This window comes from Magnolia sinica, chromosome 3 (assembly GCF_029962835.1).
Source record: "Magnolia sinica isolate HGM2019 chromosome 3, MsV1, whole genome shotgun sequence".
NCBI lineage: Eukaryota > Viridiplantae > Streptophyta > Magnoliopsida > Magnoliales > Magnoliaceae > Magnolia > Magnolia sinica.
In genome coordinates this window covers 44,859,030-44,883,101 of record NC_080575.1, presented here as the reverse complement: position 1 = coordinate 44,883,101, position 24,072 = coordinate 44,859,030, and the positions used below count along the sequence as shown (strand labels likewise).

Genomic DNA, 24,072 nt, shown 5'->3' with positions numbered 1-24,072 from the left:
CTCATATTTCAGTTTGCCCCGCTGTTTTTCTTGTTTGCCCCGCTCATATTTCAGTTTGCCCCGCTGTTTTTCTAGTTTGCTCAGCTCATATTTCAGTTTGCCTCGCTATTTTTCTTGTTTACTCCGCTCATATTTCAATTTGCCCTGCTGTTTTTTTAGTTTAACCCGCTCATATTTCAGTTTGCCCCGCTGATTTTCTAGTTTCCCCCGCTCATTTTCATGTTTGCCCTGCTCATTTTCATGCTTGCCTAGATTATTAGGAGTTTCAACACCCGGTCAAGCGTTCGAGTATCCATAAGTGGTGAAATTCCACTAGTGTGAGTGTGTGGGGGTGTGTGTGCGTGTGTAAAAAAAAATTTAAAAAAAAAATAAACATTCTATTTTAGGAGATATGCTTGTTAAATACATAGACAAAAAAATAAATTAAAAGATAGGAAATATTTTTATATACTTATATCTACATATTTACATAATTATGTATTAGAGAAAAATGTAAGGAAGAAAAAGTTCTTCCTACAAAAAATTTTTTAAAAAAAATTTACAGACTGCCGCAAACCGGCAGTAGTGCTGCGACAGTCTATAGATTATTATTATTTTTTGTTATGTTGCTTTTGTGGGTCCCATCATGAGGTCTGTGTTATATCCAAACCGTCCATCTATTTGGCGAGTTCATATTAAGGCTTGAGACGAAAAATAAGATAGATCTAACTATCAAGTGGACCACACTGTAAAAGGCAGTGGGGAATCAAACGTCTACCATTGAAACCCTCTTAGGGGTTACAGAAGTTTTGGATCATTATGAAATTTGTTTTTCCTCTTCATCCAGGTCTTTGTGACCCTATGAATGAACTTAGACGGGGAGGATTTCTCACAAACATCACAGTGGGCTCCACTTGAGTTTCTAACGGTTGACGCTCATTCAACACTGTTTCGTGTAATGTGGTACACTTGAGATTTGGATATACCTCATTTTTTGTCTCATACTATAAAATGATCTGGAAAAATATATGGACAGCATGGATGAAAAGAATACATCATGGTAGGGCCCACAGACGGCCGATGATCTGCCATTGGCGAGTGGCAGGAAGAGTGCCCATTCCTTTTCCTTGAAAAGGAGGGGTATTTTCGTCCTGAAATTTATCATCCGTACGAGGAGGTCTAAGTGCGCATGTTAAGTTTGTATTGCTTCAAGAATATCCCATGGATAAAAGGTGGCGCCCACAGCCGTAAATTTCTCGACGCTATAGGTAGGACGGACGCGAATTGTGTACTGAATAACTCAGCACGCTAAGCGTACTGAGTAAAGTCTGTGGAGTCCACCATGATTTAAATACTTTATCCACTCCGTCCATCAATTTTAAAAGATAATTTGAGGGCTCTAACCCAAAAAGAAGTATATCGAAATCTCAAGTGGACCTCATATCGGAAAACAGCGTGAATTGAAATTCCACCATCGAAAAATTCTTGGTGGCCACGGAAGTTTTGGATCAATCTATTATTTGTGTTTACCCTTAATCCATGTCTGTGTGATCTTATGAACAGGTTGGATGACAAATAAACATCACTGTGGGCCCTACCAAGGTTTCAACGGTGGAAGTCATTATTCCCACTTTTTCCTATGGTGTGGTCCAATTGACCTTTGGTCATGATTAAATTGTTGGATCAACCATTAAAATGAGCTGAAAAAATGGATGGACGGCGTGGATAACCCACAAACATTCATGGTAGGCCCAACTGAGTTTACTCAGTAAGATAAAAAGCCTGCTGAGTAACTCGCAATCCGATTTCAGGAGAAATTTACCACTGTACGACCCATTTATGGCCCATTTACACGTTGAAGCCCACCTCATTTTACCATACCAGAATAAGCCCCAGCTGTACGGACGCCTTCCTAAAGGTCGAAAATGCCCCTGCTTTTTCCTTCGACGGATCGGCTGGTGCTCGAAGACAAGCGCTGACGCTCCTCGAACTCCGAGTTGTACAAACGGTTCAAAAGAGATCAACGTTACGTGGGCCCCACAGTTATGTATTTATTATATCCACAACGTTCATCCATATTTTCGAGATCATTTGGGAGCATCATGAAAAAAAGATATCATATCCAAAGATCAACTGGACCACACCACGAAGAGCAGCAGAAAATTGATTTTTACCGTTGAAACTTTTGTAGAGCCCACCATAACATTTATTTTCCATCCAATCTATTAATAAGGTCACAAAGACCTGGATGAAGAGGACAAACAAATTTTATAATCATCCAAAACTTTTGTGACCACTAAAAGAGTTTCAACAGTAGACGTTCAAAGCAGAATGGTAATATCATATGAGATAGACAGACCTATAGTTACAAATTATAACCGTAGTAATAGATGGTTTGTCCGTAGCCATAGATGATTTGTCTGTATCCATAAAAGTTTGTCTGGGATGGGCTCACTGAACTAGCGCACACCACTCCCCCAGTTGCTAACCTATCTAGTGAGGCCACGGCCACCTGGCGGCCCTTATGGCTACGGATTATAACCATAGCTATAGACAGACTACCTTTATAATTTTATTTATTTATTTATTTTTACAAAGATAACTTTATTCTACCTTTAATTTTCTCTAACACATATTTATATAAATATGTATATATATGCATATAAATTTTTTTTTCTCTCTTTTTTTCATTTCTTTCTTTATTCATTTAACAAGAATATCTTCTAAACTAAAATTAGTTATTTGATGTACCCTATATGATTTTGGGGCAAGAGAAGCTACTTTAACCAACTAACCTAGTTATTTTTCAAGATTCCATTAAGCCGATGGTCGAAAATCCATTTCATTCACTTAGCGGTCAATTTCATTCATTTCATTTACTTCGTGATCAATTCCATGCATTTCACGGTCAATGCCGGCGATTCCGTTTTGATTCACGGTCATTTCCATGCATTTCACGGTCAATTCCCTTCACTTCACGGTCATTTTTATGTATTTCATGGTCATTTCCCTACACTTCACGGTCATTTTCATGCATTTCACGATCAATCCCGGCAATTCCGTTTTGATTCACAGTCATTTCCATGCATTTCACGGTCAATTCCCTTCACTTCACTGTCATTTCCATGAATTTCGCGGTCAATTCCCTTCACTTCACGGTCAATTCCCTTCACTTCACGGTCATTTCCATGCATTTCACGGTCAATTCCCTTCACTTCACGGTCATTTCCATGCATTTCACAATCAATTCCCTTCACTTCACAGTCATTTCCATGCATTTCACGGTTAATCCCGCCGATTTCGTTTTGATTCACGGTCATTTCCATGCATTTCACGGTCAATTCCCTTCACTTCACGGTCATTCCCAAGAATTTCACGGTCATTTCGCTTCACTTCAGGGTCATTTTCATGCATTTCACGGTCAATCCCCGCGATTCCGTGTTGATTCACGGTCATTTCAATGCATTTCACGGTCAATTCGCTTCACTTCATGGTCATTTCCATGTATTTCACGGTCATTCCCGGCGATTCCGTGTTGATTCACGGTCATGTCCATGCATTTCACGGTCATTCCCGATGATCCCGTGTTGATTCACGATCATTTCCACGCATTTCACAGCCATTTCCGGTGATTCCGTGTTGATTCATGGTCATTTCCACGTGGGGAATGACTGTGAAATGTGTGGAAATGACCATGAAGTAAAGGGAATTGACCGTGAAATGCGTGGAAATGACCGTGAATTAACACAGAATCGTCGAGAATGACTGTGAAATGCATGAAAATAACCGTGAAGTGAAGCGAATTGACCATGAAATGCGTGGAAATGATTGTGAAGTGAAGGGAATTGATCGTGAAATGCATTGAAATGACCGTGAATCAACACGGAATCGCCGGGAATGACCGTGAAATGCATGAAAATGACCGTGAAGTGAAGCGAATTGACCGTGAAATGCATGAAAATGACCGTGAAGTGAAGGGAATTGACCGTGAAATGCATGGAAATGACCGTGAATCAACACGGAATCGCCGGGAATGACCGTGAAATGCATGGAAATGACCGTGAAGTGAAGCGAATTGACCGTGAAATGCGTGGAAATGACCGTGAAGTGAAGGGAATTGACCGTGAAATGCATGGAAATGACCGTGAATCAACACGGAATCGCCGGGAATGACCGTGAAATGCATGGAAATGACCTTGAAGTGAAGCGAATTGACTGTGAAATGCGTGGAAATGACCGTGAAGTGAAGGGAATTGACCGTGAAATGTATTGAAATGACCGTGATTAAACACGGAATCGCCGGGAATGACTGTGAAATGCATGGTAATGACCGTGAAGTGAAGCGAATTGACCGTGAAATTCGTGGAAATGACCGTGAAGTGAAGGGAATTGACCGTGAAATGCATAAAAATGACCGTGAATCAAAACGGAATCGCCGAAATTGACAGTGAAATACATGGAAATGATCGTGAAGTGAAGTGAATTGACCGTGAAATGCATGGAAATGACCATAAAGTGAAGGTAATTGACCGTGAAATGCATGGAAATACCGTAAATCAAAATAGAATCGCCGAGATTGACAGTAAAATGCATGAAAATGACCATGAAGTGAAGCGAATTGATCGTGAAATGCATGAAAATGACCGTGAAGTGAAGGGGATTGACCATGAAATGCATGGAAATGACCGTAAATCAAAACGAAATCATCAGGATTGACCGTGAAATGCATGGAAATGACCATGAAGTGTAGGGAAATGACCGTGAAATGCATAAAAATGACCGTGAAGTGAAGGGAATTGATCACGAAATGCATAGAAATGACTGTGAATCAAAACGGAATCGCGGGATTGATCGTGAAATGCATGGAATTGATCACGAAGTAAATGAAATGAATGAAATTGACCACTAAGTGAATGAAATGGATTTTCGACCCTCAACCTGATGGAATCTTGGAAAATAACCAGGTTAGTTGGTTAAAGTAGCTTCTCCTACCCCAAAATCATGTAGGGTACATCAAGTAAGTAATTTTAGTTTAGAAGATATTCTTGTTAAATGAATTTAAAAATAAAAAATAAAAAAAGAGAATTTTTTTTTATAGGCTTATATATACATATTTATATCAATATGTGTTAGAGAAAATTGTAAGTAGAATAAAGTTCTCCATGTTATAAATAAATAAATAAAAAAAATGCACATATTATTTTGATGGTAGTCCGCTTATGGCTATGGTTATAATTCGTAGCCATAGGGACCGCAGATGGGCGTGGTCCCGCCGGACAGGCCAGCAACTGGCGCGGGGCTGCTAGTTCGGCGAGCTCACCCTGGATAGATTTTTATGGCTACGGATTAGGGCATATATAGCTACGGTTATAATCCGTAGCTATAGATTTAACCGTGCCAAATGAATTTACCATTCTGCTTACGTCTACCATTGAAACCTTTTTAGGAGTAACGGAAGTTTTGGATCATTATGAAATTTGTTTTTCCTCTTCATCCGAGTATTTGTGACCTTATGAATAGATTGGATGGAAAATAAATGTTATGGTGGGCCCTACAAAAGTTTCAGCGATGAAAATCAAATTTCTGCTGCTCTCTGTGGTGTGGTCCAGTTGATCTTTGGATATGATTTTTTTTTTTTAAATAATGCTCCGAAATGATCTCGAAATATGGATGAACGTCGTGGATATAACAAATACATAATTGTGGGGCCATGTAACTTTGATTTCTTTTGAACCGTTCGTACAACTCGAAGTTCGAGGAGATCAACTCTTGTCTTCGAGCACCAGCCGATCCGCTTGAAGGACAAAGCAGGGGGTATTTTCGACCTTTAGCAAGTCGTCCGTACAGCTGGGCCTTATTCTGCTCAGGTAAAATGAGGTGGGCTTCGTCGGGTAAATGGGCCATAAATAGGTCGTACGGTCATAAATTTCTCCGATTTCAGGTAGGATGCGGATGGAAGCGGATTGCGTAGTAACTCACTAATCTTAACGTACTGAGTAAACTCTGTGAGGTATATCATGATTTATATGTTTTATCCTCTCCGCCATCTATTTTAACAGATAATTTTATGGTTTGAGGCAAAAAATGAGTCATATCCAATGCTAAATTGGACCACACCACTGGAAACAGTTGAATTGAACGTTTACCTTTGAAAATTTCTTGTCGGCCACAAAAGTTTTGGATCAAGATTATATTTCTGTTTTACCTTCATCCATGTCTTTATGATCTAATGAACAGGTTGGATGACAAATAAACATCCATGTGGGGCCTGTAAAGGTTTCAACAGTGGAAATCATTATCCCCACTGTTTCCAGTGGTATGATCCACTTGATCTTTGGATGTGCTTCAATTTTAGGCTCAATCTCTTAAATTAGATGGAAAAACGGATGGATAGTGTGGATAGACCACATACATTCAAGGTGGTCCCAACTGAGTTTACCCAGTACCAAAAGAGCCTTACCCAGTTCGCAATCAGATTTCGACCCCGGATGGTCTGAGAAAGCCCTTTCGCAAGAAGTTAGGTGGGGCCCACCATTATGTTTGTGAGAAACACCCCTTGTTCATCCGTTTTGCTAGAGGACAGGGGCAAAAATGAAGTAGATCAAAAACTGTGGGCCGCATGATAGGAAAAAGTAAGGATTAAACTTCTATCGTTGAAACGTTTGTGGGGCCGCAGATGCTTTGGATCAGGCTAATATTTTTGTGTTTTCAGTTCATCCAAGTAGGAATGACCTTATGAATGGTATGGATGGAATATGAACATGATAGTGGACCACATGGAGGCTTCAATGGCAGGCATTTTCCTACTCACTTTTTCTTGTCATTAGTGCCACCTTAGTTTTGGATCTGCCTCTTTTTTTATCCCATGTCCTCAAATGATTTAGAAAAACGTATCAACGGGTAGGATTTCTCACAGAGATCATAGTGTGCCCCAGTTAGCTTTTTGTTGTAGGATTTACGGGAAAGGAGTGTTCTTACAAGTAGTGTTTGCCTATGGGATTTGTGTGTTTCAAGAGCTTTAACTTTTGAACCAAGTTGAGGGGTTTTAGGCACTTTCTTGGTTTGTCACCCGCGAGAGGCCTCAAGCCCAATGAGGTGGACGATCCTTTATAGTTTCAGACTTAATGGAACTACGATGAGCGGTTTGGATCTATTTTGGTAAGTCAGGGTGATTCTTGGGAGAGCCAACCCCTGATGTGTTCTGATCTTACTTAGGTTTAGCTACATTTGCGATACAATTCCCTTACAATTTGTGAAATTAGCCGTTCAACCTTGTTCATCCTTAGTTTACGGGGCTTCGCATGCTTGCCCATATCATAAAAAAAATTCTAATATTTCACATATATTGCCACCTTCACATACACAACTGTGGTATCTTCTATCTCATCATTTTCTTTGTATTAAATCCGTAGAGAAATTTCAATGTGGTGTTACACAGTTATTCGTCATGGAAGATTAACTGAGCCACGAGCAGGAAAAAGTAAAATGACTACCTTGTCATGAAAAGCATTCATTCTCCCTAATAAAATGATAATATTTCCCTTTCAACATATCCCATGTATGGCAATTCGCTTATAAACCACCCAAGTGAAATTGATAATTTTACTCTTTTTTAGCCGAGCTTCAAAACTAACACCTCATGTGGCAAATTTTCATTGGACCTCATTTGCCGTTGTAAACAATTTGCATCATATCCATTGTAGTGTGTAATTGCAAGATGGGTTATCCAAGTGGGCCCCACTCATTGAGAGAGATATGGGATGTGGCGATTATAGGGCAATCGACTGGTGATTACTCTGATAGTTTCGGAACTACATGAGCAGTTTTCTCATACGGTTTGATAACCACCATGGTTGTTTTTATATATAGAATGCGCCAAGGACTCATGAAAATAATGACAGAGTGAAAACTGATAAATTTCGAGCACCAATTCCGATTGTAAAGAAATCAATTGCAAAGGAGAAGAAGTCGGATTCCATTACTGTCACACTATTTACCGTGTGGATCTTGCATAAAGAAAAGTGTTCCTTTAGACATCTTCCTACGCCAGTGAAAGTGGTGTGACCTTTTCTGACGAAATGGACAAATGAGACCCACCATGTGGGTCGGTTCACCTTAGATGGCCCGTTTCAGTAAAGATTGATAGGTTGTGCGCCCCGTAACGATACCTGGATCAAAAGTTATGGTCAATTTACAGTCCACCTTCTTTTGACCCAACCATGTTGGTAGAGCACTGTCCCTAGCTAATGGCTAGCTGACATAGTCAGTAGGCAATCCCCATCCCACTCATTCATCCTATGCTAACCTAAACTTAATAATATTAGAAAAAAATTCAAATATAAATGGTCTTTAATAGATTAATTGATAGCAAGAACTAATAGTTCATTCCAATTTCCAAGGTAGGATGAACCTAGTAGTGACCACTGGATCTCAACCAAAGGTTCTTAATTTCTCACTTATCCTACGAAGTAATATTAATTAATTAATCATTTTAAGCTTTTCTATATTTATATTAATTGACTACTACTTTCCCCGGTTTGGGTGGGATATGAGGCTAGAGTTGGTGAGACACGAGTCTAGAGGAGCCAGAATCAGTTTTAAGGACTGGACCTGACCACATTTCTCACCTTGATGCATGCATTGTATATCCATGCTGTTCATTTGTTTTGTCGGTTTAAATTAGGGTATGACAAAAAATGGAAGCCAATACATATTTTCAAGTTGCACACCATGAAAAACATTGGAAATTTTCAAGTTAACCACACCATAGGAAACGGTGGTTATTGACCATTAAAAACATTTTGTGAGCCACATAAAATTTTGGATAAAGGTGATATTTGTTTATTTTTATTTTTATTTTTATTTTTAAAACTATCATCCAAGTCTGTTTGACCTTGTCAATAGGTTGGATGGTCATCAAACATTACGGTGGACCTTGGGAAGTTTTTAATGGTGGGCATTTAATGGCCACTGTATCCTGTAGTGTCGTCCATCTAAAATTTTTATCATCTTCATTTTTTGGACTATGCCTTAAAATAAGTTGTCAAAACATGTGGACAACATGAATATACAATGCACACATTGAGGTGGTGGGCTCCCTGGTCAGGGACCCACCCACATCACTGGTAGGGGGTGGTCAGGGTCCCACCCACATTGCTATTTCTAGGGATGCAGGCAAATCCTACTCAGTCTAAAGTTCGTTCAAGCCTTGATTTTGAATTGGTCAAGGCCGAAATCATGAAAAATATTAATTTTGACCGCATTAAGCACGGTTGATTGCTTTATTAGGGCTTTGGATTGGATCTGGGTCTACAACCTTGACTCAAATTGGACCAATTTACAAAACCGGCTAATTAATTGTACAAGGTTCCCATTTAGTATCCCCAAGAGTCGAACTTTATAGAAAGGTAGCATGGGAGGCAGATTTCCTGCTAAAGTCTTTCACAGGAAGTTTTCCTGTAGTAGGATGCTAAGTGAGGCCAACCATGATGTTTTTGAAAAATTCACATTGTCCATCCGTTAAATTATTTTAGGACATGAGACTAAAAATCAGGTGATCCAAAACTCAAGGCTACCATACGAGAAGGAAAATTGGAGAAAGATTTGCTTCCAGTTAAAACCTTCTGGGCTCCCACTTGATGTTTATGATTTGTAAGGACATTCTCATTGGAATGAAGTGAAAAAACAAAAAAAAAAACTTAACCTCATATGAAACTATTGTGGCTGTACAAATGTTTAATCAATGTTCACTGAATCTCCAGTACTATTTACTCTCATGTGTTCCACTTGAGTTTTGGATCCATCTTATTTTTGGTATCTTGTCTTAAAATTATCCATTAAGGAAAAAAAAATAAAAACGAGAAGTAGGGTAGATTCTTTTTTAAAAATCATGGAGACTTAACCTATCATAAAAAAATCATGGTGACTCAACCTATTATCCTAGTGCATGAACTTCTTGTGAAAGGGCTTTTGCAGGAAATCCCTCTCAATTGGCTTGTACACCTCTCCTTAAAACCCTAACAAAAATGACGCATATTGAGTCCTGGATCCACCACAGTGCATGTATGTTATATCATTTTAAGTCATGAGTCCAAAAATAAAGTAGACCCAACTCTCATGTAGAGATACTGTAATAAAGAAGGGTGATTTAAAGACCATCTTTAAAAACTTATTAGTCCACAAAAATTTAGATGAACTTAATATTTGTATTTTCAATTCACGCAAGTAATCAATGGGTTGGATGACAAATAATAGTTATAGTGGGCCATGAGAAGTTTTGAATGGTGGGTGCTCAATCAACATTGTTTTCTCGTGGTGTGGTTCAGTTTATATTCGGATCTGTTTCATTTTTAGCCTCATGTCTTCTGGAAAAAAAAAAAGAAAAAAGACCATGCGGATTAAACACATATGTCATGGTTGTGACGACGTGACAATGCCCAGTAGCGACGCAGATTAGCTACTGACAGGTTGAATAGGGAGACTCCCTACTTAAGTGTCGTCACCAAGTTCTGTGAGCCCACTATGATGTATGTTTTGTATCCACACCGTTCATCCATTTCTCTCCCCACTGTTTTATGTGGTGGAGTCCACTCGAGCTTTGGATCTGACTCGTTCTTTGGATCATGCCCTAATATGATCTCTCCAAATGGATGAACGGTGTGGATACAAAACATACATCATGGTGGGCTCCAAAGAACTTAGTGACGTCACTTCAGTAGCCAGTATCGCTACTCAACCTGTCAGTAGCTAATCTCATTCGGCGATCCACGTACAAAAAAACCGAGAAGCAGGTCCGGAGCATTTCTCCTTCCCTCTTTTCAAAATGTCCACCTTGAAAGAGATCCTAACCCGCCGCCTGGTCGCCGCAACGATCCGGCTCACGGTACCGGCCGGGGCGGCCCGCCCGGCTCCTCCGGTCGGGCCGGCCCTAGGTCAATACCGGCTCAACCTCATGGCGTTCTGCAAAGACTTCAACGCCCGGACCCAAAAATACAAGCCTGAAACCCCAATGTCCGTCACCATCACCGCCTTCAAAGACAACACCTTCGAATTCACCGTCAAATCCCCATCGGTCACATGGTACCTGAAGAAGGCCGCTGGGATCGAGTCGGGCAGCAGCCGGCCCGGCCACACCGTCGCTTCCACAATCACACTCAAGCATGTGTACGAGATCGCCAAGGTGAAGCAGTCCGATCCTTATTGCCAGTACATGCCGCTGGAGTCCATCTGCAAGTCAGTGATTGGGACTGCGAACGCGATGGGGATCAAGGTCCAGAAGGAGCTGGATTGATGGTGGGGATTGATTGATGAACAGTGATGTCGATTTCAAGGTTTTGAGCAGAATGATTTTTGTTTCTTTTCTGTAATTTTAGCCAACGATGAGTAATTCTAAGTTTATGATTTGATGGTGTCTTTTAATACTAATTTTTAGTATACTGTTATAAGAATGTGGGCTTTCTTTTTTAAGTGCTGCATAAAAGCAGGACATGTTTGGGCAATGGTTTGGTCATCCAGACCGGTCATTGGTTGGTCCCACTTTGAATGTGGCCACCTCTAAAAACTTCAGGGCGAACAATCGTATCTGTTAAGCTGGTGGGCCTTTTGCTATTGAAGGAATGGACGAGGGATTGTGAGTGGTATATTTTATTGGGGGTGAATTCAGGGTTTAGTCGTGGTTTCACATTTTTCCAGTGGTGTGGCTCGCTTATGTTTTGTATCGATCTAAATTATGTTATGTATAATGAATACGAGGTGGCACAATGGATGTAGTGGATAACACTATGACAGCGGACCCCCCCTAGATCAGGTGTTGCACACCCTTCCAAGTCATTGTAGTTTCTTCTTTAGCATTCACAATGAGGTATGTGCCATTATGTTACCTTAAGGGCCTGTTTGATTTTTCAATGCTGGTGTAAATACCCTGTAAATGGGTAATTATTACAGTTTCACCCGGTTGAAAATCCACAGGAATTTCTGCCTTGGAAACTGGTTCAAAAGAGCTTGTTTAAATTTTTTTACCTCACAGTGATCTATATGACATATCTGTTCCGTCCATCCATTTTACCCCAACATTTTGATAAGCAAAAAAATGAGGTAGATCCAACACTCAAGTGGCCAACACCAAAAGAAACAGTGGCCCCAAGAAGTTTTTAACGGTAAGTGTTTGATTCACTTTTTCCTGTGGTGTGGTCCAGTTAAGCTTTGGATATGCCTCTTTTTTTGGCTCATGTCATAAATTGAGCTGGCATAATGGATGGATGGTGTGGATAAACGACACGCATCACGGTGGGACCCACAAATATTTTGCAGCCTTTTCGATTTTTGCATAAAAAAGTAAGCGGTCAAATCAAATACAGGGAAGAGTGCGGTAAATACATAAGGAAATAATTATTACGCATTTACCGTGCATTTACCAACAATTGGAAAATCAAACAAGCCCTAAATTGACTCTGAAGGAATGCAACTGCAACTATAGGGCTACTTGTCCATTGCAAATACTAGGATATACCAATTTCCGTTGTCACTTCCTCTTGATTAATCTGAATGTCAGCAATTCAATTCATCTGTACATCCAAGTGCAGCCTTAATCTGGTGTTCCCAAAGATGAAAGTGTTTCTTGTAAAAATCTTTCACAAGGGAACAAAGAGGGTTTGATAAAACTTGTACGTGGATCTTTTCTGAGCTTCCAACTGACCTCAAAAGCTATGATTATTTTACCCATCTTGCATTCAAATAGTATGCTGGGACCTTCTTGCATGACAATACTCAAATAATATATTAGCACAAATGGAAAAACTAGTAGTTCCTTAATGATGTTTTCGGTTTCTCAAATCCATTTTGTTGTCATCTATTTTGAGTTCTCCTTTTCTAAATGGTTGACACAACAACAATGAGGCAACATAACATTGACATTGATCTGCAGCATTGCCCATCATAGTTACTTTTATTTTAATTTACTTGAGTTAAAACTCAAATAATCTTCCTGGCATTTGAAGTTAGGTCTTGAGGTCAAATATATGCATGACGGATGCATAAAGGTGGTTTGGTAGTTACTATTTCAAATGGGCTAAATAGCCATTTCGAGCCGATTTAATGGAATCTCTGTATTTTGCTCATTGAGGAATGGGGATTACTTTTTTAATTCAAGGTGAGTTCTGTTTAAATAGGTTCGAGGTGTGTCCTTCCCTCAACTATGTGCTGGGAATTATGGGAAAAGAAGAAGAAGAAGAAGGAATTGGTGTATATATCCAGATAAGCAGTGCTCACTAGCAAGGTTGTTTGGTTGCATCTGCCAGGATGATTGAATGGGCCTCCATCTCCTTGAGCTGCAAAGAAAATCTGGCAGAGAACTCTCTATATAATTGGAAAGTTTAATTAGCCTTCATATATCTATTATAGGTGGCTATGATTGCCATGCTCATTCTCGATTAAACGGTTCGTTTAATCTGGATTAGTGGGACTATGTCTTCATCTTTTTGTGATGTCTGTGGCTTTTTGGCAATTGGCATGGTTTTTCTCCTTGGTGAAATTTCATTATCAGTTTCCAAAGAAGGAAAAAGAAAAAGAAAAAGGAGGTCTGATGGCCATTTGCTTTTCTAAATGGGGCCTAAGCTATGCAATTTAGTCAAACACATGGTCTTGGTGTTATACATGGAGATGAGGTGATTAGACACTGTAACCCTAGAAAAGCCTACAACTTGACATATACATACAGTTTTTGGTAATATTAAAAGTAGTGATTGGCCTCTTTAGGCTCTGTTTATGGTAATATAGATGCTACACTAAAAAAAATGTTCTCATTGAATCGGGTGTGGTAGACTCACAAGAGTTTCAACATAAGGTCATGGGTTCGAGTACCAATTGTGGTATAAAAAAGCCATTGTGGTGTGAGTGTGTGGGTGTGTGAGAGGTGTGAGTGCGTATGTTAAAAAAAAGGTGTGTAGAAACTATTCATCCATAGAAAGGCATATTGTTCTAATAATGTTTCTACTTGCCATGGTTGGGATGGCGTTGATTGGATCTTGTATAGCGAGTGTTCCATAAATGGTCTGTCGTAGATGTCTTGCTTGCTTTTGTTGCTTGAACATTGATTATCTCATCATCAAGTATCTTTTTGATGAGAAGGCATTCTATTAACTTGGTTATGCAAGTTGACAGAGTCAATCCATCATTTGTAGTCAATCAATTATTTGCTTTTGCACTGTTCAGCTGCTAGGCAGGTTGGGGGCTTTTTTTTTCTTTTTCTTTCCTTATTTGGAGTGGCCTAGACATTTAATTTCTCAATAGGACACAATAATGGAATACTTGGATGGCATTTTTAAGATCGAAAAGGAATTCTGTGGAAGATTTGCCTCTTTGGGAGCTTGTGGGGTTTGTGGAATGAAAGGAATGTTAGAATTTTTTTAATAACATCTCTTTGGATGAAGATATTTGGAAGAGGATCTAATGCATGATTATTAACTGGGCTCTTGCCAATGAGAATTTTAGGGTTGTTCTAAATTGGCCTTCTCTGGTAACTGAGGGATCTTATAACTGTCTAGGCTATGGGTTATGATGTAAATCTTGGATTTAGGTGGGCCCTAATCCTTTAGTGACCAGAGGGTTACTGCTTCTGTATTAGATTAATGCAGGGGCATTTTCACAACGGGCTCGAGTGGGGTAGCCCGTGGGATGCAGGGACACACTCGGGGTAGGTGACCCATGTGATTTGGGGCCCACGGGAGAAGTCTCGTGTTCGAGACTCCTCACCGAGGGTGATTAATGCGCATTTCACACCGGGCTCGAGTAGGGTAGCCCGTGGGATGCGGGGACACACTCGGGGTGGGCGGCTCATGTAATTTGTGGTCCACGAGCCCACGAGGGGGGTTTGGCCGAGGTCCTAACCCATGAGATGTGGGGCCTGGGCTATGAGATAAAGAGATTAATTCGCCATACTCTAACAGTTCAAGCTTTTAAAGCAACTGGTTAATTGTCCTGCATCATAGATCCACCTTGTATGTATCTTGTGCTTTGAACTGCTTTTGCTAGTTTGAATAAAATCGTCAATTATATATATATATATATATATATATATATATATATATATATATATAGTATAGTATAGTATAGTATAGTATAATATTCCATGTAATTTAGCGGTTTGAGAAGACATTATTTCATTAGCGCAAGCCGTTGGTGGCCATTGGTTCAGATAATTGATGAGCTAGTTTATGCGCATGGTTTGAACAGGGACCATTCATGGTCTTGTGAGGTGTGTTTTGGCATGGTTGTCATCTAGCTCAGGTTGTTGTGTATAAATTAATAAATAATTTGTTAAGTGTTGTTTTTCTCTTTTAGTGAAAATTTTGTTAATGTAAATTTTCGATGCTTCTTATAAAGAAGAAGAAGAAGAGGACCTACCTTGCATCATGAGTTCCCCAACATAGGTTGTTAGTCTTTGGCTAAAGGCTTGAGAGTGGTGGACTGCTACTTTTTAATCGGCACCCTTGTGAGTTGGGTCGTTAGTCTCTGGCTAAAGGCTTGAGAGTGGTGGACTGCTACTTTTTGATGGGCACCTTTGTGAGTTGGGCTTCGAGATGTAGGAGGAATCTTTTGGACATTGAGGTGGAGGAGTTTGTCCCCCTTTTGGCCTGGTTGCAGTTCGTTCACCCCATGGGAAGGGAAGACACTTGGGTATGGCGTGTGCATAGCTCAGGCCGTTTCCTGGTAAAATCCTTCTATAGGTTGCTTTGTCCTGAAGGAAGCTCCAGCCAAGAGGGGCATGCTTACCACTTTTGGTCCTATGGAGTGTTGTCTAAAGTGTTTGCCTTCACATGTTTGGTGGGTAGGAAGAAGGTGTTGGCTATAGACAACCTTTAGAAGTAGACCAAGTGGTCTATGATAATCCAGAACATGTGCTGCATGTGCAGGCAAGATGCCAAATCTATTGACTAGCTCTTCATCTTTTGCCTCTTTACCCTCAAGGTGTGGGTGCATGTTATTGCTGATTTTGATGTGTTGTGGGTTATTCCTTCCTCGGTTAGAAAACTTCCTTGGGCATGGCATGGGCAAGATGGAGGGAAGCATGACCGTTGTTCTACTTGGCTCTTGACGTTACCAGCCATGTGGTGGGTTGTTTGGGGCAAGAGAAATAGAGGACGGTTTCAGAATTCCTCTAAACTTTTTGAGGCAATTGTTGAGGCTATCAAATTGTCTGTATCTGAATGAGTTATCAATTGCTCTAATCACTTGTAAGAGGGTTTCCTTTTGGCTTTTTTGTCATTGTACTTTTTCCTGTTTTTGCTTTGGCAAGCAGGCCTTTAATAAATTTCCCATTATCCTTCAAAAAAGAAGAAGAAGAAAAGAAAAAAAGAAAAGAAAAAGACTGCTTGTGAAGGTGTAGAATACATGATTCAGGATTGCTTGATGAAGCACCATTCATAAATCTCGGACCTTTAAGTGTGTTTGGGAATAATAATTTTTAGCGTTGGTCTAGGTCACATCCGAGGGAAATAAGAACTTCAATGTCTGATATACCATTAGAAGCAAAAGCTGGTAGACACCTCAGCAGTGGTTGTTTCATTAGATGCTCTCTGTTTCTTACATGAACAAAGCATGCTAAGTTGCCAACATCTGCATCAATGGATCCGCTTTACAACTTTTGGTTTTGGATGGTGAGAAAATTTTATCTAAGGAAAACAAAGGGAATACAACAACGGTGAGTGGCCAAATTCAGGTGGCCCTCTCGTCGCTTTCTTGAGAGCGAGGTTTCTTCACAGTTTCTTTTTTAATTTATCTTATTCCAGCTTTGTTGAGAAATCACCATCCCCAAGTACTTTTAAAATTCTCTGTTTAAGACAGTTTGATTCAAGTCCCATGGAAAGCGATTGACTTGAATTTCATTTGAGAAGAACCATACACGGGCAGTGTAAGTGCATTTGCGGCTTTGAAGCTAGTTTTTATCTGGTGAACTGAATGGAGATGAAATGAAATTGCAAGTGGTCATGGGTTACTAGAGCTTCTCCCCTTTCTAGAGTGTCAAGCTTATGTAAAGGTGTTTAGGCTGGAAGAGGTCTTCTCTAAAGCAATTATCTACAGGATCATAGATGGTTCGCACTAGCAGTTCTGGGAGATGCTGGGGGATGATCGAGACATTTGTCCATGCGTGGCAATAGCATGGAGTTCATTGGGGTAAGAGAAGGATAATTCTGTAACATTCTCTCACATTTTTATTTTATAGAAAAGAGATCTTTTCTTGTTTCTTATTGTATTGGGAAGTGGGGCCTCTTCCACTTGAGTTTTGCATCTTCCTGCCATAGAATTTCCTCTGCAACCTAATATCGTCTGCTTGAGTATTCGCATCTTCCTGCTATGGATGTTTTTCCACGCGACGTCAGATCTCTTCCTTGTGTGAAGTAGTCTCTTTTTTCTTCTTTCAACTTTTCTTGGTATATGAAGATGGCTTTTGGCTTGGGAGTTGTGGACTTCTTTTCTTCCCAGAAATATTAGAAAAAATTGTGTATTTCTAGTGATTTTTTTTTTTTTTTTCGAGATTTGTACGTTTTTGTTGGTATTTGTGGGGGTTTCCCCTTGCCTTGTTTGCAGAATCTTTCTTCAACAAGAATTTCATGGAGATGAGTTTCTTGTTCTTTACAAGATGCCATTTGGTCTATGTTTGGTTTTGTTCTTGGATTTTTTTTTTCTTCAAATTTTAATTGGATGATTAGAATATCTTTTTTGTTTTTTAATCAGCAATCTTGTTTTTATATATAGAACTGTTTAAATGATTAGTGTCACTAGGAATGTGATCATAGTTAAAAGGCTCCATGACTCAGACTGAATTGTTTGATCCTGAGTTGAGTTGCGATTGAATCGGCCTGACTCGCCTGAGTTGGGGGTGGATCAGGTGCTACTGAGTCCGAGTCAACTCAGACAAGTTGCATGAGACTTAATTGTCTTAAAACCAGGAATGTGATGGTTACATGATAACTTGTTGAACGAACCTTCTAGTTCCACTTATCACACTTCGGACTTGCGCTCTGGCTTCCTAATTATTTATTACATATTCAATTAGTCGATTCGCTGCTCCTATACCCGAACTTGCTGTCTATTTGTTGGAGTGAAAATGAGAATGACTCAAATGCTTATGTCTTGAAAGATATCTCTCTGTTATTTTTCATGGATTAAAGTCCTTTTGCATCGATATTTTATAGTTTTTGGATTAAAGTCCTCTTGGATTGACATTTTAGTTTTTAGAAATCTGTTTTGATAGGTTGGACATTTGAATTGTGGAAGACATTGTTTTCTCATTGTTCAAAAAAAAAGAAAAGAAAAGGCGAGAGAAAAAGATATTTTCTCCAATTGAAAAGAAGTTCGGAAAGGCGAAGTGAGGCTATTATTTCTCCAGTCGTCTACTTCTCAATCTCAAAAACATGAAACAAAGTCATACAAGATTTTTCTTTTTACATGCAAATGAAACAAATGAATAATACCATTTTTATAAAATGACAACAACATCGATTCGTTGCATTTTTTATTTTTTATTTTGATGATTTTATTGGTGAAATGAAAACTACAGTAGATGGGCTAATAGGCCCCATGCAAGTGACTCTCTATCATTTAGAGAAGCAAATAGCCAACCCGAATATGCTTAACAAAGAAGCAACAACATCCTCTCTAGCATTACAGGCCGTCTGATTTTCTGAGCTTCTTCTTCTTTGAGCATTCTTGAAACCGAAGTCGTCTCTCTCAAGTGTCCAGTTGATTATCGTAAGAAGGATTTTCTTTATTAGCGCCTGTAATGGGGAAGCTACATCCTCAATTATTCTAGCATTTTTCTCCATGTACCCCAAAAAATTCCAAAGAGATGTATCCTTCATAACATTTCTTTGCGGTTCTTGAGTGCATCGCCTCTTGATTCCTCCATTGTATTTTATATAGAGGTATTTAGGCACTAATCAATCCCAGGGATTAAAATCCTCTGGCAACTCGGCAGTGAAGGAATAAGTGATTAAATCCATTGTTTTTTTTTTTTTTTTTTTTCTAGTATTGAAATCCTCCTGTGGAGGAAAGAGTCTCGGGTGCCGTCATTAGCACCTAAGTGTATCATTTTCATGTTATAAATGCTCCTTATTTTTCATTTTTACATATGAAAGTAAGATCAGGACCATAAAAATCATAGAAGGTGAGTATGAATATTGTATGTATGAAGCCACTCATTGGCTTGGGCTATGCATGCTTTTAGCTTCATATTCCATTCTTAAACTCCAGTTTGGATTGACCCGATTCAATTTGGGCCAGTTGAGCTAATGAATCAGGCGTGAATTTTAAGCAAGTGGGTTTAGGCCGGATTTTTTGGGCAATGCTGGAACCCTTGTCGCCCCTAAATTCAGCCTAGCTAGGGGCGTAAATGATTAGGTTGACCAGATGGATCATTCGACTCAACCTAAAATGGAATAGATATGGGTCCAAAATATGGACCCATGAAGTATCGTTGGCTCCAAAAATTTAACCCGATTACTGAAGGAATTTGGTTCTTGGACCCCCCATATTTATTTATATGTAGCAAGAAGCTCCAAATCCTTAATTTGGCCGGTAAACACTGCATTGCTTTGGGCCCAGGAAGCGAAGGGAATGAGCTTGGCTGCTTCTCCTCCACACTTTTTCTCGGTGCCCATTCTGCTTACTCTTCACGCACCTTTAGCGCTTTGCTCTCTTCTTATTCTTCATTGGACGGTTCAGATGGACTTCGCCGTTCTTTCCCAACTAAAATGGACTTGACCCGATTACTGAAGTAATTTGGGTCTTGGAACCCCCAAAATCAACCCAACTTGACCTAACCTGACTTTTTTTAAATGGATCTATTTTGATCCATCCTAAAATAGACCCGACCGAGGCTTGAACCAGACCTGGACCCCAAAAAGTAGGGTGGCCATGGGTAGGGCTAGCTTCGCCCTGAACTTAAGACCCTAGGTTGAAGATCATCCAAGCCTGAGCCTGAAAAAAAAAATGCTTGGGATTGGATCCGATCTAAACTTACCTAGCCTGGCTTGAAATTTTGATAAAATCCCTATTGCCTACTTGAATGTTTCTAACCCATCTATTGATCTAGTGGACTAGACCACCCATCCATTAGTCCATGTTCAAAATGGATGGGTGGTCTAATCGATGATTGGAATTTGCATGTTTGTAGGTTACAACATATGCATATAAGGTTGGGTTGGATGGTGCTTGGGCCAACTAAAATGACTTGAGCCCAAGCTCAACCTGATAATTAATCAGGCAATGCATGTGAGGCTCAAGCCAGCTTAAACCTGGGTCAGACTTGTTGGGTCAATCGGGGGCTACCGGTCCCATTGCCACCATTATAGAAATATGGTTAGTTAGAAGGTGGGAAAAGTGAGAGTTGGGAGACTGCCTAATTACTAGGTTTAATTAGAAAAAAGTAGTAAGTTAGAATTTCTAATTAGTTAATTAGTGGATGGGCTGTGCATGGGTCGCCCCTATAGCAATTTGGGACATATTAAATAAATGGATTGGCTTACTTTGACTTTACCTAATCTAGATTTTAATGAATTGGGTCTACTGAAAAATATATAGATATTTACTACTAAATTCCAAAGTAATCTATATTTTACCAAATAATGCTTCCATGATTAAAAATTATGGAGGTGTTTTTTGAGGGATGAAAATATGAAAACAATCTCCTTCAACTTCTTTAAAAGTAGAGAAGCTCAAGACTTATGGGGCTCACATGGTATGTGTATTACATCCAACCTAGGTAGTAAAGTTATCAGATAGGTTACATTTGAACTGGGATGTTTTGAATGGTGTATATTATTTTTTCATGGATTGGCACACAGTATGATTAGATCTATCATAATTTTTTTTTGTTTGTCTAAAAGATTACCCAATGTGTTATATTTGAATTGAGATATTTTGAAAGGTGTACATTTTTTACTAATGCACCTTCTCATTAGATAAGCCATTTTTTTATTTGCCTGGCAGATTATCAGCTCGGCTACATTATTTGCCTGGAAGATTATCAGGTCAGCAACATTTGAATTGGAATATTTTGATTAGTGTGTGTGTGTGTATATCTATATATGCATCTCGCCAACTTAGGCCTCATGAGTAGAATTATCCTGCACACGGCCTAGAGTTAGCAGCGGTAGTTTTTGCCCTCAAAGTATGGAGGCATTACTTGTATTGGGTTAGATTCGAACTCTTTTCGGATCATAAGAGCCTGAAATACCTCTTTTCCCAGGCCGAATTGAATATGAGGTAGAGACGTTGGATGGAATTGATAAAAGACTATGATTTTGATCTTCAGTACCACCCAGGAAAAGCTAATGTGGTGGCGGATGCTTTAAGTCGTCACCCACAGGCCCAAGTGGCACAATTGATGATGCGAGAGTGGAAAATGGTAGAAGATATAGCTGAATTTGATTTTGAGATGACTCTACAATCCTCAGTTGTACAATTAGCAAACTTGACGATTCAGCCCTCTTTGATATCCCAAGTAATAAAAGCCCAACAGTTTGATCAATGGGCGTTGTTTTGTAAAGATGTGATAATAGGGAAAAGTCAACCGGAGTGGCAGATAGGTTTGGATCGTGGACTTTTGTTTTAGGGCAGATTATATGTTCCAGATATCTCAGAATTGAAGAAGGCCCTTATGGATGAGGCACATCGCACTCAATTTACTATCCACCCAGGTTCTACGAAGATGTATAAAGACATGAGAAGGCAATTTTGGTGGACTGGAATGAAACGTGAAGTTGCTAGGCATGTGTCAGAGTGTGATGTTTGCAAATGAGTAAAGGCAGAGCATCAAAAGCCGGCAGGGGAATTGCAACCTTTGGAGATACCAGTATGGAAGTGGGAACATGTAACTATGGATTTCATTGTGGGTTTACCAAGAACCTTACGTCGACATGATACTATATGGGTTATTGTAGACCGTTTGACAAAGACAGCCCACTCTCTTCCTATTTGTATTTCTTGGTCTAAAGATCGGCTCGCAACTTTGTTTATAAACAAAATTGTTAGATTACATGGTGTACCTGTTTCGATTGTATCTGACCGAGATCTGAGGTTTACATTAAAATTTTGGAAGAGTTTTCAAAAAGCAATGGGGACGACTTTAAGATTTAGCACAACATATCATCCACAAACAGATGGGCAGTCCGAAAGAGTTAACCAAATTCTCGAGGACACGCTCAGATCATGTGCCTTAGATTTCTCTAGTAGTTGGGACGACCACTTGACGTTAGCAGAATTTGCTTATAATAATAGTTTTCAGGCTACTATTGGCATGACACCCCATGAGGCGTTATATGGTAGACCTTGTAGGTCCCCAAGTTGTTGGACTGAGATTGGTGAGCGATGTCTTTTAGGTCCTGATGTTGTCCGGAAAATGTCTGAAAAGATTGATCTTATTCGACAACGCATGCTTACAGCTCAAAGTCGGCAGAAGAGTTTTGCAGATCGCCGGCGCAGACCCTTAGAGTTTGTCGAGGGAGACCGTGTATATCTCCAAGTTTCACCAGTGAAAGGTGTAGTACGATTTGGTGTTAAGGGAAAGTTAGCCCCGTGGTTTATAGGGCCCTTTGATATTGTTGAACGAGTTGGCACCGTAGCTTATGGTCTTGCTTTGCCACCCCAATTATCTGGAGTTCATAATGTTTTTCACGTCTCAATGCTCCGTAAATGTGATCCGAAGATAATAGTACCCGTTATTGACTGGCAATCCTTAGCAGTTCGGAAATATGCATCCTATATCGAGCAGCCAATTTGTATCGTAGATAGAAAAGAACAAGTTCTTCGTGCTAAAGTCATTCCCTTAGTTAAAGTCCAATGGGGTTATCATTCTGTCGAAGAAGCAACCTGGGAACGGGAAGCAGAGATACATAGTCGTTACCCTCATCTATTTGATTCCTAGGTACGTATAAATATGATATGGTTATTGTTGTATTGTACTGTTATAACTGGATATGTTTTGAATTTCGAGGACGAAATTTATTTTTAAGGAGGGAAGAGTTGTAAGACCTGAGGCCCCGAAATCTGGTTTGTACACTGAATAGTTGTTGACTATAGGTCTATTGGCCCCGAGAATGTTTTGACTTGATCATAATGTTGTTCTATTATCAAATTACTTCAACAACATTGTTATATTGCTACTATAAGTTTAAACTTTTCAAAAATCATCACAAAACATCCCATAACTCTCCTTTTTAGACAAAAGCTAATTTCAAACCATTTTCAAGTCCATACATATGAAAACCCTTTAGTAACATTCCATTTTCCAGCATTCTTTCTTGTTGAGTGTGAAGTTGAGAAGAAGAAAAAGAAGAAAAGGAAATAGAAGCTGAGGTTGGGAGCCAATCCTCTGATAGTTACAGGTGAGTGCATAGATTAGGAGCACGAATATGTGTATGTTGGGGTTTCCTTCAAAACCCTTTTGCTGGCTTTTCATTTAGGGTTAATAGATTGCTGGAATTTCTGTTTTACGGTTAGATAATTGCTGGATTTTCTGTTTTAGGGTTAGGTTTTCTCTGGGGGTTAAAAGATTGCTGGAATTTCTGTTTTACGGTTAGATAATTGCTGTATTTTCTGTTTTAGGGTTAGGTTTTCTCTGGCTTTTCATTTAGGTTTAATAGATTGCTAGAATTTCTATTTTACGGTTAGATAATTGATAGATTTTCTATTTGAGGGTTAGGTATTGCTGAATTTTTTGATTTCGAATTAGGTATTGGTGAATTTTCTTGAAAGCCCTATAAAAGATGAGATTTCTGATTTAGGGTTAGGTTCTTGCTGGAATTTCTGATGGAGTTGGTTAATTTGTTGCTGGATTTTCTTTTAAAGCCTTAAGCAGACTAGCTTTTCTGATTTAAATTCGTTAGGTTATTGCTGGATTTTCTTACGGGTATGGCTGGATTTTCTGAGTTAGGTGATTAGGTTATTAATGGAAGATTAGATGATAGAGATGATTTAGTTTTGTTTAAAGTCATACGTATTTCTAACGGTTTCTCTCTGTCCCTTACAATATCCGCCCGCTACCTGTTTGACAAAATGTTTAAAAGAAATATCCTTCATCCTTTTGATGTAGTTAAT

The 24,072-nt window shown here is 39.4% G+C and overlaps 2 protein-coding genes across 2 annotated transcripts in view; one reads left to right on the top strand and one right to left on the bottom strand.

Moving 5' to 3' along the window:
• The window catches only part of LOC131239873 (uncharacterized), a 58,189-nt gene that overhangs the window by 15,665 nt on the left and 18,452 nt on the right, over positions 1 to 24,072 (bottom strand). The gene's annotated exons all lie outside the window — the stretch shown is intronic.
• Positions 10,759 to 11,397, top strand: LOC131239874 (large ribosomal subunit protein uL11m-like). Its single transcript, XM_058237776.1, has one exon. The coding sequence runs from the start codon at positions 10,802 to 10,804 to the stop codon at positions 11,267 to 11,269; it is 468 nt and encodes a 155-aa protein (XP_058093759.1). The 5' UTR covers positions 10,759 to 10,801; the 3' UTR covers positions 11,270 to 11,397.